This window comes from Oikopleura dioica, chromosome PAR (assembly GCF_907165135.1).
Source record: "Oikopleura dioica chromosome PAR, OKI2018_I68_1.0, whole genome shotgun sequence".
Lineage (NCBI taxonomy): Eukaryota > Metazoa > Chordata > Appendicularia > Copelata > Oikopleuridae > Oikopleura > Oikopleura dioica.
In genome coordinates this window covers 7,535,152-7,549,548 of record NC_137293.1, presented here as the reverse complement: position 1 = coordinate 7,549,548, position 14,397 = coordinate 7,535,152, and the positions used below count along the sequence as shown (strand labels likewise).

Here is a 14,397-nt window from a genome sequence, read left to right as displayed (position 1 = left end):
TGACGTCAAGTTGTCGGGATTTTTGAACTTCCAGAAAGTTTATTATGAATCAGACAGAAATATGCCACTAGAAAGAGTAAGTAAGCTTAGTTTTTTTTTGTAATCATTGACTACGGTATTTCGCAGGGTTGAATGATAAATGAGTAAAATATATTTTTTGAAGAATAGAATTGTTTCGGAAATATAGCGGGAGGGAGTAATCGTGACGAAAGAGGGAGATTCTACTGGCTGAGAGAGAAATTGCAGTTTTACAGGAGGATAAGGATGAAGGTAGTTATGTACAATGGTAAACTTTGATAAAGAAAGCTGGTCGTATTCACATTTGCTGTGAAGGCGTAGAATTGCTCCAGTTCAGAGAGAGATGATTGTCTGCTTTGCTAGGCTGCAAAAAGCTTCGGGGAGGGGGAGTTTCGTATGATTTCTAGGGAGAGTTAACTTTAAATGAAAGAGATGTGAGTTTACCTGAAGAAAGTAAGAACGGAGAAAGACAGAAAGTTGAAGGAAAGCGATTCCAATCAGGAAAATGAGAATGAACAACGAGAAGAACTCCCGGAGCATGTATTTCTCAGAGTTGACGATTCTAAACAAATAATTAAAATACGAGAAACGCAGTCAGCATTTTATCGCGAATCAATGCAATATTTTCTGCGAAAAGTAAATATCTCAGAAGAGGCGCTTCTATTTCAGCACAATATTTTGAAAAGAAAAAAAAAACGAGAAAAAGAATATGGAGGATCAACCAGATGATGATTCAGTCACAATTGTATCTATGCCTGGTACTGCCGCTAGTGTTAGTGATCTGGCTAATCATGATGACCTCGAAAGTGAGAGCTTTTTTACCGCAACGGCCTCCGAAAATTATGCGAGATCAGATGAGATTAGCAATTTACGTCAAGAAATAGACGAGCTAAAAGGGACAATTGAAAATCTTCAAACTCATATTGGAACTCTATTTCAAAAATACAACCTACTTGATAATGAAGTTTCAAAAATAAAGAATGATCAACCTAAGGCCAGTGACAATGAAATGAACGCATTGCTAATGCTGAAGGCATTTCAAAATGGATCAAAAACATACGACCTTCCGGTAAAATGAAATGGGCATGAGAAAACTCTTTTTTTTTTAGCTCATAAGAAAAGAGAATGTGACAGTGATGCTTGAAAATTGGTCGTTCGAATACAAAATGTTGGACCAAGATCAAACAATGCCCCAACCTGCTCAAGTTTCTATCAAATTCGGAGGTTTTTTTAATTAATTATTAAAACTCATTTGCAAACACATAATTAAAAAAAATCTTATCGGCGGAATTTAGGAAATTTCAAGAAAGCCTCATTCATACTGAAGGGGAAAAGCAAGAAAGGAAAATTGCTAGAGTCGGCCTCTCTACAAGAATTTGATCCACTGTCTACTGCTATCGTAACTTTTGGAAAGAAGTTTCCACAAAAGAAAGTAGAGCTGTCTGTTACGCTTCAATATTGAGATGATAATTCATTGAATAAACTTTTAAAATATGGCTAACTTACTCTCGATCGACATCATCTTGTTGTTTGTCCTTTGATCCGAAGACGCGTTCGATCTCGTCTTCTAAAATAGCCTTGAAAATAGATTAATCATTCGTCAAACCTGGATCGGAGTCGTGGTCATCAGGATCATCATATTCTTCTGTAGATCCGCGCCTGCGACGCAGAATCATGTCCTCTTCCTCCATTGTTCTATACTCGCCCCTCGAAATTTAATGATCTCTGAACAAAGCTTATTAAGATTTCCTAGGTAGTATTTAGTTTCAGGCATAACTGCGAGTAGAGTCAAGATTTCGTAAGGCTAAAGGTTGAACATTTACGGAATTTTAAAGGAAGATGCCACAATAACAGAAGACTTGTAAAGAGGTCGTAAATAGGTGAGAATAAGTAGTAGAGCGAGATTTATGTTAGAAGGAATCGTTCAAGGGATGCTTCTTGCGAAACTCAATTTGGTTTGGGAAGAATCTATGTGTGTTTGAAGACGGCAGTAAGGAAGCCTTCGTAGGAGAAGTAGGCGTTTCCGTTTCTCTGAGTATCGAACTGCTGGAAGCCAGTGGTAAGGCGTTGGAGAAGAATGAGACAGTGGACGAAGCCATCAAACTAGAGTTTTTCATGTAGGAAAGATATATTTATTTGGTTAGTTACCTGGAGACGGCGCTCTCGGCGAAAGTCGAATTTTCGCATCGCTTCTTGGACGAACTGGTGAGAGAGGCGGTAACCAAGCTCGTTCAACGCCTGGCCAAGTTCATGCTGAGAAAAGGATTGGAATCAAGGAAGATAATGGAGTCGATGACTCACCTCGTCAATGCTCCCGCCGCCGTCGCGGTCAAAGCGATCGAATGAGCCTCGCCAGTCACCGAGGTATTTCCAAAGCTGACAGAACTCATTAACGTCGATTGTTCCTGTGTTGTCCTTGTCGAACATTCGGATCATGAGCGAAACGGTCTCGATGTCGAAGGTAGTCAAGTCATTGTTTCGAAGCGCCTTCAAAGAATTAACACAAATGTTCATGAAATCTTTTACTCACCATTTGAAGCTCTTCAGCGTTGAGAGCACCAGTTCGGTTGGTGTCAACTTTGTTGAACCACTTGGCTACTTGAGGATCGTATGTCATTCTAAAAAGGAAGAGTTGCCCGTCAAGTTCTGGTTAGATGTTCAGTTTATCATTGATTGATTGTTATGGATAGATTCAGAAAGAGATGGTAGATACCAGTGGATTCAGGTGATTTCCAAAGGCAAAACAGTGCGCCCCGCCACCGATAATCTCAATTTCTGTCTGGTTTTCTGATTCTTTCGTTACTCGAGCTCCGTTTCCGACGAGTAATAATTCTTTGGAGCTCATTTCTTTTATCGACATGATTTTCCAGCTTTCTCTATCAATTTCAATAACTAAAAAGAAAATCACTCGCAACTGGATACAACTGGTTCCTCTCTTACCAGCATCATTAATCTCGTGGAGCGTTGAGATTCCACCAATAATTAGCATTCTGTTGCCAGTCTCACAAATATGTATTGAATGTCCGTAAAAACCGAAATCAAGCTTTCTTCGCCAGGTAATTTCGCCTAATATGAAATTTATAAGCCAACAGATTTCAATATCTAGTTTCGCAGCTAATGCACGTCTCTCACCTTTCGACCCGTCAATTCTGATCCGCAATATTTCATCTGATATCTTTCCATTTGGCAGTAGACCGCCAATTATTTCAAATTCAGTGTCACTCAATTTCGAACATGTAGCCGATGCTAGTCTTGGCAACTCTTCTTCAAACACGATATATCTCGTGGAAACTGCTACAGTTCCAGACTCTTCCACTGATATTTCCACCATCTTATTTGAGAAAGCACCATCAGCTCTTCTGCCTCCGAAGCACAAAAAGCTCGACTCCGAGATTTTACAAATCGCTGATCTGTAAACTCCAAAAACTTCTGACTTCTCTTCAAAAATATTTCCATAATCACCCGATCGAAAAACCTTCAAATTCTGATTCGGCTTTCTTGGATTTCTTCGCCCTCCGAAGACCACTAATTTATCCGCCAGGCTAACCACTTGCGGGAGTAGGACCTCGTCCGCATCGATATTCAATGTTTTCGCGCTCTCTTCCTTGATTTCAACAAGAGTCGAGACATTGTCTTGTTTCGCACTTGATTCGTTATCAACTCCAAGTCCAGAAACGCATAATTTTCTCTTAGAATCGATTTGATAGCCAGAGAAAGTTCTCCCAGGAAATCGTATTCTTTCCTCACATGCTGCGGAGTTTTTGCTGCTTTCAGTTGATCCAGGCTTGAAGCTGTTATCAGAGAAGTATTCGCTTAGTTCATCTGCTGATTCAGAACAGTTCGTACCAAATCCGATGTAGTAATGCTTCATGTAAAGATGGAGCACTTCGAACTCATCAAACGGCTCAATATCGCTTATATCCGGCGCAAGAGGATAAATAGGACAGATGGAAGAGATCTTGAAGTGTTCCGTGAGACGTTCCTCGCGTGAAGACAGTGTCCGCAGATCTTGAATAGTGAGAATCGGAGAGCCCATCTTTTGAAAGTGCGTGATCATCCGATTCCCAAAAGTAGAGTCGGGGTTTATTTGCTCGAACTCGCAGAATGTTGCTCGGTGAAGGCGCTCTCCAATCCATTTGATCACATTCGTTGAATGTTTCGAGTTAAGATATGCTTAGGAAAAGGATAAAAATTGAGCTAAAGATAATAATATTTTATTAATTTTATTAATTTGATCTTTATCCACCCTTACTAAGGTCCGGTTTCAATTTAATGTGCCAGATTTGCTTTTCGTTTTGCGGAAAAACTATAGGTACCAGCTTAGTACTATCATACCTTTTAAGAATCCTCATAAAAAAATCTTTTGTTTTATCGAGGCCGATTTTTAGATTTCAAGTTCATTTCCGAGTTTTATCGGTTTTTGTGTTTTCTAGTGCATTTTTCAAGTTCACATAAGTCCGAGACTATCAATATTTTTTAAATTTTCGTTCGATAAATCGACAGATCTTGTCGAGACGATTCCATAAAGCTGTCAAAGTACTAGATTCGGAAAGCCATGTAGAAATTAAGGGATAGCCTTGGCACATTAAATTGAAACCCTGCCTAAGACGACTTCAGATAGAACAAAGGTTGGCTCATCGGGTTCAAACCCTGCTGCGACAAGTTTCTTTTCCATTTCAGGAATGTTTCTCAAATCAGCCGGAACAGGAAAGTACCCATTCGACTTTCCATATGCTTTCTCCAGTACTGAGCTCTTGTAGTTGAGATTTTTCTCAAAGTCAATCTCGAACCACTTTATGTCTTCTCTTTCCTTGCCCAAATTGAGCCGCCAGTACATTGTATCGCTGCCCGCGCCCAGAATTAAAAATTGACGGATGCGGGCTTCTTTTGTGTTCAGAACTTTATTCACTATGTCCGAGATTACTTTGAAGCGGACGAAGTACCCTGCATTGATTATTGGTGACCTTCGTTTCGCCTTCGGAATGAGCTACAAAAATTAATCAAAGGGTGCAATTATCCCTAAATTTCAGCCATCGTATTTGTCTCTTATAAGGCGAAGTTACCTTCAGTAAGCCTTCGTCCTCCCAGTAGCCCAATTTCACGCACGAAGCCTTGCTCAACGCCGCCTGATCATCTGTTGCTATAACTCTACTTGCATCTGTCATTCTGAAAACCGAACAAATTAATCACCGAAAAAACTGTTATGAAAAGGTACAAAAATAAACTATTTGACAGGCGCTACAAAACATAAATTGTCTCTGAAAGAATCACTCCTTCAAAGTGTCAGTCCAAATTCTGCAAAAAACGAGTTCATTCTTTTCTCTAACTCGGGCTCCAGATGCTCCGGGCTTTCAGAAATCAACACTTGTTTTTCTTCTCTGAGTTTCTAAATAAATTTTAGGTGATGTATTCCTTGATGAGATCTTACCTTTGATAGTCTTTCTTTAAAATCATCCCTGCTCTCACCATCTTTCATTCCATCATAATTCGCATAGAAAACAAATCTGTTATGCAGGCAGTTAAGTCGCTCGTTGACATCGACCAGCTCGTTCTCCATTCTTTTCGATTTTTTAAATGCCTTGGCTGCGTTTTCCATTTGACCAAGAAGTTGCAGGTTCACTGCGAATAAATTGAAGACAAATGCATTCCGATGGAGGCTAAGTACATGACTAAATGCGTTAAATGCGCCGACTAATTGTCCATTCCGCAAGTAAAACATGGCCAAGTTCAGCCACGCCTTCCAAAACATCGGATCAATGTAGGTAGCTCGACGGAAGCAGGCCATTGCTGCGAGTTTCTTGCCTTTTGAATGCACAGAACTCCGAGATTATTCTAAATCTCTTAATAAAAACAAGCAGAGAACAAAGGCTCCTTACCCAAAGTTGAGGAGAAGCAGGATTTTCATTGTAAACTTCTCTGTAGCAAACGATGGCTTTTTCCGCGGAGGATCGCTGAATAAGAGCGCCGAGCATGAGAGATGCGTCTGAATCGCTTTCGGTGGCTAGGCGAAGAAATTGCATCGCATAGTTGAGGTCCGTCTCTGGCAAAGCCCGTCTTGTCCGAGATCAACAAAACAATTTCATGACTAAAGAACGTCGATTTTTGAAATCTCTTCCTTGTTATCAATAGACTGTCAGTCGATATTTCTCCATGTTTGAGGCTCAATTTATGCGATTCTGGAAAGAGCTCAAGTCCCTTCTTTATCGACTCTAGCGCGTTCGACTTGTCAGAAGTCGTACTTGCTAAGTCCGCCATTTCAACATAAGCGTCTACATTTGGAGACTTTTCCAGCGACTTGGAGAAGTGCTTTGAGGCTTTGTCAGTATGTCCAGCTGCTTTGTAACATTGGCCAAGGTAGAGATGGTGTTTCCAGTCTGAGGACTCCTTCGCCTTGTCTATTTGGTTTAGAGAGTCTGCTGCCGCTTTGTATCGCCCAAGAAGATAGAGAGATCGCGATGCTGCTTGCACTGTCTCCATTTTCGCCGAGTCGTTTTCTTTCATCAGGCTTCGGAATTCCTTCTCTAGGTTCAAACTTGTTCAAGAAGCGTTTCTCTTATATATAAAATTGGGATGATTGGGCCGAATGAGTGTAATGGATAAGAGCTGAACCTTTCCTGAAGTGAGTCAGAAATCTTCCCATGATGTCGCTTCAAAACGCCGGCAGTAAAATGACAATACGTTGATTTAGCCGGCACTTTATCTGATAGCTCTGTGAAGCCCCTTAGATCTCCTCGTATCAACTGCTGGTGATAGAGCCAGTTGTGCTCGTTTGGATCGTACATGTCTCCCCGCCATCTCGATTGTTCTTTCATGAATTTGAGAATTTTGGCGGTCTGAAATTTCGAGTTGACGGGAAGGTCGCTTCTAACTGGAATATACAGGCAGTTGATTGATAAATGGCAGAAAATCAGGGAAATTGAGGTTACATGTCGAAATCAGCGAGTAGCTCGTCCTCTTCTCTTTGTCGAGCTGAAAAACATAAGCTACAAACTCAAAAGAATATTGAAGCTACCTTCTTCGGCTGCCTTTTCAAGGGCTTCCATTTCGCGAGCTCTCTTTTTCTCTAGCGCTTTTCGCTTGTTTTCTTCCATTCTAGCTTTTTGCTCGTCCGTCAATGTCTTTTTCGGTGGGTTATGTGATTCGCCCGATTCGGGGTCTGAAAGTGCGCGCTTCCGGTTCGATTCTATCATTTCATCCAACTGGGCGAGATCATCAAATGCAGCCTGAAATTGGAATGTAAATATTATCGAAGCAGGGACAAAAGAGCTACCTCTGCTGATTGCGCTACATCGCCACGGCGCACTGAGTCGTCGTTTTCGTTATCAAGCTGTTCGTTGAGCTCATTTAGCCGAATACGCTTGATTGTATTCCTACAATTCAATTATACTGCGTGAAAAGTAATTCGACGATAATCACCTTACGAGGCTTTTCGTGCCCATTGATTCAATCTTCTGGAGAGTCGCGTCCAGCGTAAATTTCGGATACAAATCGTGGCTCCAACGCTCTAACCGCGACATTAAGATTTGAAGATTTGCGTACTCAGAGTTTTTCTCCTTTGACAAATTCATATTCTAAAGTTCACTCTCCTGTCGATGAATAATGCAGCTTGGGAGCTCACCTGGAAGTATGACAAATATTTAACGAGACCTTGCTTTCCTGTAACGCGATTTTCGTTCAAGGTTACGCGATTGCTCACAGTCTTTTTCTTTGCTAAAGAGAATTTCGATTCATTTATATTCAAAAACTATCGAATTTACCCGCTGTGGCCTTTTTCTTCTTTCCATCTTTTGCCTCTTCCGCTTCTTCCACCCCTGGCATGTGATCATCTTCCGAAAGCTCATCGAAAAACTCCTGTGCCCCTGCACCTTCCAATCCCAGATCCATCTCTGAAAAGCGGATAATAACCCTTTGTTCTTTTTCGGCAGTGGTCAGAGAATATCGCACAATAGAATAGAGTCAGTCACTGTCGCTAGAGTCCGAGTCGGTCTCGCCGAACATGCGTTTCTCCTCGCTACGCATATCCTCTTCGTTTCTCGAATTCAGGAATTCTTGAGCCGGACCTTCTTCAGAACCCGTGTGCTAAAATCAAAATGAGCTTCATTTCGAAAGACAAAGAATTTCACCTTTGCAAGAACTTCTGCTAGTGGCTTCATCAGATCGAAAAGTTCGTCTGAATATGGCGGAGCTGCTATTTCAAGCACCTCTCCAACGAAATGACGAACTTTTTAGCGTTGACAAATCCTGAATTCAACACTTTATCGAGAAACATATTTTTCAACGATCCTAGAGAAGCATCGATTTTGTCATTGTTGAAGATATTTGAAATGTACGTAAGAACAGGCAGGACGAACCCCCTCGAGATCAGATGTACCATTCGATCGAGCACAGATTTTTTCAAGTTGAGAACGAGTAAAGTGTCCATTGATGGAAAGGGGTTCTCTAACAACCGACAGAGAAGCCTCATAACATCATTGTGCAAGGCGACATGTGATGTAGCCACTAGAAATGCTTATATAACAGGATTCAACAGAGCAAGAACTACCTTCATCAACAAGAGCGAGTGAAACTGGCGTTCCTTCGACTTGTTTCTCCAAATATTTCGGCGTTGTCGTCGCTTCGACCCATCTCAGCACTCCAATAGCGACACAAGGGACTTTGATTGCGTGGAAGATCGAAGAAAGCACACTGATGAGGTTGAGCGGGCCTTCTGTCTCTTGAAGCAAGTTGGAGACTGTTTCAATGCTTTGAGTAGCCTTGTCGATTTCTTGAGGATTTCGGTCGATGGAAAGCCGCCTTCCATTTTTGTCCCACTCTTCGTGCACACAAGAAGAGTACCCGTAAAGCCAGATGCATCGCATACGACCATCTGTGTCCAGGATATTTGCCTAAAAAGAGATGATAAGATCAAAGCGCCATCTTCAAAAAAAAAAACAATCTGCCGAATAGGTCAGATGTTCCAAGCAGATAACTCCTAGGTGTCGTAATTGGTCGGTTGAGGTATATATAGATTTCCTCATAGACCTTGCTGTATAAAAATAATGGACGATTATTAATCGCAAATTATCAAATTTTTAAATGATTACTGCTTGATAGTTGTTTGCTCGAACACCAAAACGTGATGACTTTTCACTAATGAATTTTAATTGATTAAATTTTGAAATGAAACTGATTATTCTTTGCTATCCTTTTTGATGAATTCTCTTCCCTATGTGGTGTACCTGTGAAGGAATAAAAAGAAGCTTCAGGAAAATCTCCGAAACTGCTGGCGCTCTCAACAAATCAACAGGCGGTGGTTCATCAACGTCTCTGTAAAATTTGAAAATGCGAACAATATCTGACGAGCGTGGATTTACGTCCTGCAGCACTTTTGTTATAACATCGAGAACTTCTTGATATCTTCAAAGTCAATGAATAAATTGCATATTGCTCGTAAAAATACACACCTTGTCGCGCCGGGAATAGATCCATACCAAACAGCATCGACAGAATGGCCTCTGGTTCTAGCAAAGAGCTCGACTTCTTGAGAAATTCGACGGACGAGACCGGACTTTGACGATTTTTCTTGAATCTCAGTGAGCAAGCTTTGCGTGAAGAGGTAGGTGTGTTCCGTGTGATTGACCATTTCGCAGAACTTCGGCAGTTTTTCTTGTATTTCTTCGTCGGGCGAGGATAGCAACGTTTCGAGACTTGTTTTGATGACTCTGGCAAAAACGTCGAGCTGGCTAGCGGCAGTGGACAAGTTCGTAATTTCCCCTTGGTGGCCCGCGTCCGTGATCAACTTGATTGCGTATTTGAGGAAGATGCTCTCGGGGTTTTCTTCGATCAACTTGTAGAACAATTGCCGCCATTTTTTGTAACCGATCATGTTGATCAACCATTCGGGGGTTTTACTGGCGTTGGCGATGAGTTCGTCTGCCTTTGAAGCGTCGAAATGCTTCAGAAGATGCTGTTGTAGATGGTTTTCTACGAGCGCTTGGACTTCTGCTTCCGTCATTCCTGATAGAACAAGCCATTCGGACAGTAGATTTACATGCTAGGGAAGGATGTTTATTTGGTAGTCGATTTTCATTAACCTGTGCGATCGCAGCGTAGTTATCTGTAAGCATAATGATAACGTCTTTTGCCTCCTTCTCCGGATTTTTGCAAAGTTTCATGTATTTTCTCACAGTCGCATGGCAGCCCGGCTCCATCACATAATCAGGCTGCGTGAGGATCGGCCTCAGTACTTCTTTTGCCTTTTCTCTTTCCTCCAGATTCATTCTACAAAGTTCTCGATGATAATTTTCGATCGAAATGTGTTTGGTGCTGACAACAATGAGAAAGAATTGGTATAAATTCAACAAATGTAGGAATGCTTTGGGAGAACCTTGAGTGATGCTTGAGTAACCAATTTGAATGGAATTTGCATGTTATTAACTTTACAACACGCTTTATTCTGCTCGCCTGCTCTCTCTTGCCCTTCTAGATCTCCCTTATTTTCATTATCCGTTCCTGCCCCGAAGGGTGTGCAAATTTAGGATGATTCTCTAGATGCATGTGTTGCAAAATCTCTAGAATTGTTGTCGATATCAGGGCTAAATGAAAATCAGGATTTCAGTCTTCGGATTTTGAAGGTCCGGCCAACACGTTCTGCTAGTAAGTACATTTGCACTGAGAATTTGACAGTTTTTAGTTGCCAAGCTTTGAAAATATACTAATCGTTAATAATTTTAGATGCTGCAGCAAGCCCACCAACCAGGGCATCTCCTCCAAAGCCTGCCAAGGCGATGTCCATCATGAGCTCGTCAAACGATGAGTTCATGCGGCAAAGTCTGACTGTATCAGTCAGCATAAAGCTGACCGGTGGTTATTGGCAAGAAATTGACCTGTTCAAGTTTCCACCGGCATCTCATTGCAAAAGCAATGATAACCTGTCGCAAATTGCATAAAGCAATAAAAACCTATCTCTTTCAACCCTTTTCTGTCTCATTTCTTGCAGGATGTTAGCTTAGAAGAAATCGGAGCGGTTCAGAACTAAGTGTAGTCTACTGTAGAACATGAAGCTTTACTGGTGTAGGAATTACAGTAGAACTACTAGTAATTGAGTTTGTAAGCTCGTAGTTTGCTTTTTTTATTCATAAATGAAACGGCTAGATGGCGAGGTAACTGACCGGATATTTTCTTACTGAACAGGCTGAAGATGTGAATAGTATATTTTTTTTCATTGAACTTGGTTGGTGAAACGGTGCGAGTAGGTACAGTGAATAGAATAGAATATTCATACAGTAATGTGTGATCATGGTCGTAGACGCATTAAGTTATATTGCAATCGCTGAACAAACTGTCATGATATACAGGTATTGGTTCGAAAGTCTGGAAATTTCAAATAGTGAACTCATTGGAGCAGTTGCTTCGGAATATAAGCCAGGCCAAGGGGCAATATCTCGACGACAGAATACATCAAGATGCTAGAACCGAAGATGAATTGATTGAGTCATGAAAGTGATCTACCTGTAGAGCGTAAATTTAACTGGAAGGTCAATGTTCCATTTTGAAGATGGCATGAAAAGAGGGTGTGCAAGTCGACTCAGAATTTCAGACTGAGTTTCGTCTTTTGAGCCTTCGAGATGAATAGGTGGAATTCTAAGAGGGAAAGTTAGTCGCAAGTACTAATTCGATGATGAATACCTGAAGGATTGAGTTAAATGTTTGGCGTATCGTAATTGTGGGTCTTTGAAAGCTCGTTTTCTTTCAGCAGAGCCCGAGTAGAAGTCCAGTCTCAGGAAATCATAGAACGATGAAAAAGCAGACACTAATAGAGGCTAAAAAGCAGAGTTAACGAACCGAACGAAAGGGGTTAAAAACCTTCAGAAGGAATTCACTTGAACCAGCAAGGATTCCCGCGAGAAGCATCCGAACGATACAATTCACAAAAACTGATCTAGCGGATGATAGAGCAGTTGCTTCTTCGAAAACTGCAGGTAAAATAGGCCCAGTGCTCAGAGAGCGTGCCAGGATCTGACCAAATGCTACTCCTAATACTGCGATTCCGTCACTCAAGCCCTAAATGAAAGTCGTTTGAAAGATTTCAATGCTGAAATCATACCGGATCCGTCGATTCAACGGTTGGGTAAAGGCGATAGAGAAAAAGGACGAGAAGAAAGACGATCCAGGGAGCGCTTTCTTGAGAAATAAGTGAATCGAGCTAAAAAGAAAATTTGATAATTTCAATTATGAAAGAAATATCACCTGTTTGTCGATTTGAAGAAAGAGAGACAAAAGAAAACATCCTAAAATTCCACCCGTAACGACATCTGCCGGCGAGTGAATTCCGATATAAATTCGACTAAAAACGAATATAGAAAGAACCAGCGTTAATAATCTTCTACCTGAACATTACAGAAAGCGACCAGGAACACATGACAATAAAGATTCCGACGACTTGTACTGAAGAAAGTCCTAGAGCAGCAGAATTTATGTAACTAAAGATCCACACATACATCGGCAAGCATGATGCAATCGTGGCGTGGTTGGAGGGTAAGGCCCAGTCTTGGGCGAGTTCTAGTGGCTTGACGAGGGGTAAACGCGGCCTTGGTAGACGAAAAATTGCCTGAATTCAACGATGAGTACGAAAAATTATAGAAAGAGCCGTGTACCTTAAAGTAACCAACAGAAAACATAGAGATGGCCATGAGAATACTGTACATGCGGGCCAACTGGCTGTTCACACAAAGTTGGAGAAAGGTCAGCCAAAGTCCCAAGAAATCCTCCGTGCCGAGAAACGAGGCCGCTTTCATGCATTGTGTCATCAGCGGAGTTCGTTTTCTTTGAAGCAGAACCAAAATTGGTTGTCCAACCTGAATGAAATTTAGACCCGTGAGCAGTTGACACTTCAAAGCACTTGAACTCTGAAAGATAACCATTTAATTACCTCAATTAGAGCGAGGAAGAAGTGGCGGACGGACCTGCCAACTGGGCCGCAGTAATCAATCGGGGCGACTACATAATAGTCAGATTTGACGGCAGGATCGGGACATACAGTGTCATCGCTTCTCTCCGCCGCCTCATTTCGATTCGAGTCCTTGCCTCGACGTCTAGCTTCCATGATGAGCTCTTCTCGACCAAGCTAGACTATCATTCTAACTCAGAAAAAGCGGATTTAGTGAATGGGGTAACCATGTTTTTTCCATGGGCAGTGGTAGGATTTTCTTTCTTTGAGGAATGTGTGAAAACACACATGTGATGCAAACATGTGTCAGGATAGATAGTAATAAAAATTTAAACTACATTATTTGTGAAGATTTTTTTTCATTTGAAGTGAACTTGTGAGGATTGCTAATTTCGGAAGTGCAGCTAGTCGAAGTTCGCCTGTTTCAAGGATAGTCAAATGTATGTAAAAATTTGAACAAAATTCGTGAAAAGATGGTTTAAAGATTACTCAAGTTTTGATTTCCTAAGCTTGACATAATCATTCCAGTTGTCGAACTTGTCCATTTCGTGTTTCTCTTGGCACTTGGCACTGCTACTGCTGTCGAGTTTGTGCTGGCTCGTCTCCTGCGAGGGAAGTGTCTCAGAGAGTGGCCTCCGGGGGATGTCGCCATCCACGACTCCAGTCGAGGAGAACAGTTCTTTCTTTGGCAACTTCTTGAGGAGCTTAGCCCCCTCGTCTCGCGTCGGGATGTACCAAACACACTTCCTGGCAAACTCTTCGCCGGAAGAATAGTCTCCCTGAACAAAACAGCATAATAAAAAGATGGTAAATAGCGGCGAACACTTGTGAAAAAAATGGTTCGATGTTTGCTGACAAGAATCTAAAGGCCTCTTAGGAACAAGTTCCTAGACAGAGTTTATTCGAATCTTGGCTCTAAAATCAATATCGTCTAATTTAAAGTTCCTAATTGAAATAGCACACCGACCGAAAAAGGCTAGAACAAACCTTCTTTTCAATATAATACTTCGCCAGAAATAGGTACGCATCGCTGTAGCCTTCGTGTCTCTGATCCAAGTGGTCCTCTTCGACCCAGAGTTCGAAATCTGGTAGAAAATCCGTGCTCCCGCTCCCTCCCTGCTCCCTCACCCTGAAAAAAGGGAGCTCCCTCGTAAAAAACCCGTGCTCCTGCTCCCTCCCTGCTCCCAAAAAAGGGAGCTCCCTTTGGGAGCTCCCAATTTTGCTCCCTTTTTTCAAATTCCAAAAATTTTCGAAAGTTTTTCATTTTATTAAGTAAACTCTAAGTAGCAACACCATTGTTGTATGGTTATTATATAGCGCTGATAAAGAAAGTATAAATAGGCATAATGGCAAATAGCCTATTTGAAAAAGGCGAATTTCGTGAATGACTTCAATGTTTTCTTATTAAAATTATATAACCAAATCTAGGTCAATTTTAGGCTATTTATTTA

The 14,397-nt window shown here is 41.4% G+C and overlaps 9 protein-coding genes across 9 annotated transcripts; 1 reads left to right on the top strand and 8 right to left on the bottom strand.

Annotated features, from left to right (window-relative positions):
• Positions 1-19: 19 nt before the first annotated feature.
• Positions 20-1,747, bottom strand: LOC145701665 (uncharacterized). Its single transcript, XM_081778879.1, has 4 exons — positions 1,625-1,747; positions 1,525-1,585; positions 463-580; positions 20-421 (listed from the first exon to the last, which is right to left on the bottom strand). Exons 1-4 carry the CDS (start codon positions 1,707-1,709, stop codon positions 317-319), a joined length of 369 nt encoding a protein of 122 aa, XP_081635005.1. The 5' UTR covers positions 1,710-1,747; the 3' UTR covers positions 20-316.
• LOC145705138 (uncharacterized) lies at positions 724-1,480 on the top strand. The gene is made up of 3 exons (XM_081782595.1): positions 724-1,087; positions 1,128-1,242; positions 1,314-1,480. Exons 1-3 carry the CDS (start codon positions 728-730, stop codon positions 1,478-1,480), a joined length of 642 nt encoding a protein of 213 aa, XP_081638721.1. The 5' UTR covers positions 724-727.
• Positions 1,748-1,980: 233 nt separating the features above from the next.
• Positions 1,981-2,677, bottom strand: LOC145701663 (sorcin-like). Its single transcript, XM_081778876.1, has 4 exons — positions 2,549-2,677; positions 2,320-2,505; positions 2,167-2,271; positions 1,981-2,121 (listed from the first exon to the last, which is right to left on the bottom strand). Exons 1-4 carry the CDS (start codon positions 2,633-2,635, stop codon positions 1,987-1,989), a joined length of 513 nt encoding a protein of 170 aa, XP_081635002.1. The 5' UTR covers positions 2,636-2,677; the 3' UTR covers positions 1,981-1,986.
• Positions 2,669-5,209, bottom strand: LOC145701661 (uncharacterized). The gene is made up of 5 exons (XM_081778874.1): positions 5,082-5,209; positions 4,621-5,005; positions 3,151-4,191; positions 2,959-3,084; positions 2,669-2,910 (listed from the first exon to the last, which is right to left on the bottom strand). Exons 1-5 carry the CDS (start codon positions 5,181-5,183, stop codon positions 2,711-2,713), a joined length of 1,854 nt encoding a protein of 617 aa, XP_081635000.1. The 5' UTR covers positions 5,184-5,209; the 3' UTR covers positions 2,669-2,710.
• Positions 5,210-5,230: 21 nt separating this feature from the next.
• Positions 5,231-6,093, bottom strand: LOC145701664 (BBSome complex member BBS4-like). Its single transcript, XM_081778878.1, has 3 exons — positions 5,895-6,093; positions 5,447-5,850; positions 5,231-5,404 (listed from the first exon to the last, which is right to left on the bottom strand). Exons 2-3 carry the CDS (start codon positions 5,801-5,803, stop codon positions 5,294-5,296), a joined length of 468 nt encoding a protein of 155 aa, XP_081635004.1. The 5' UTR covers positions 5,804-5,850; positions 5,895-6,093; the 3' UTR covers positions 5,231-5,293.
• A 794-nt stretch (positions 6,094-6,887) lies between these two features.
• On the bottom strand, positions 6,888-7,930 carry LOC145703404 (TIMELESS-interacting protein-like). The gene is made up of 6 exons (XM_081780763.1): positions 7,776-7,930; positions 7,637-7,728; positions 7,435-7,589; positions 7,289-7,388; positions 7,031-7,241; positions 6,888-6,987 (listed from the first exon to the last, which is right to left on the bottom strand). The coding sequence occupies exons 1-6, from the start codon at positions 7,900-7,902 to the stop codon at positions 6,941-6,943; spliced, it is 732 nt and encodes a 243-aa protein (XP_081636889.1). The 5' UTR covers positions 7,903-7,930; the 3' UTR covers positions 6,888-6,940.
• Positions 7,776-10,277, bottom strand: LOC145703403 (negative elongation factor D-like). Its single transcript, XM_081780762.1, has 7 exons — positions 10,092-10,277; positions 9,462-10,051; positions 9,237-9,414; positions 8,561-8,903; positions 8,304-8,517; positions 8,142-8,241; positions 7,776-8,097 (listed from the first exon to the last, which is right to left on the bottom strand). Exons 1-7 carry the CDS (start codon positions 10,275-10,277, stop codon positions 7,975-7,977), a joined length of 1,734 nt encoding a protein of 577 aa, XP_081636888.1. The 3' UTR covers positions 7,776-7,974.
• Positions 10,278-11,094: 817 nt separating this feature from the next.
• Positions 11,095-13,161, bottom strand: LOC145706019 (putative sphingosine-1-phosphate phosphatase). Its single transcript, XM_081783531.1, has 9 exons — positions 12,929-13,161; positions 12,654-12,854; positions 12,387-12,607; positions 12,247-12,343; positions 12,104-12,202; positions 11,863-12,060; positions 11,686-11,819; positions 11,509-11,640; positions 11,095-11,465 (listed from the first exon to the last, which is right to left on the bottom strand). Exons 1-9 carry the CDS (start codon positions 13,100-13,102, stop codon positions 11,393-11,395), a joined length of 1,329 nt encoding a protein of 442 aa, XP_081639657.1. The 5' UTR covers positions 13,103-13,161; the 3' UTR covers positions 11,095-11,392.
• Positions 13,162-13,416: 255 nt separating this feature from the next.
• On the bottom strand, positions 13,417-14,242 carry LOC145701582 (uncharacterized). Its single transcript, XM_081778792.1, has 3 exons — positions 14,238-14,242; positions 13,934-14,075; positions 13,417-13,725 (listed from the first exon to the last, which is right to left on the bottom strand). The coding sequence occupies exons 1-3, from the start codon at positions 14,240-14,242 to the stop codon at positions 13,432-13,434; spliced, it is 441 nt and encodes a 146-aa protein (XP_081634918.1). The 3' UTR covers positions 13,417-13,431.
• Between the last annotated feature and the right edge of the window lie 155 nt (positions 14,243-14,397).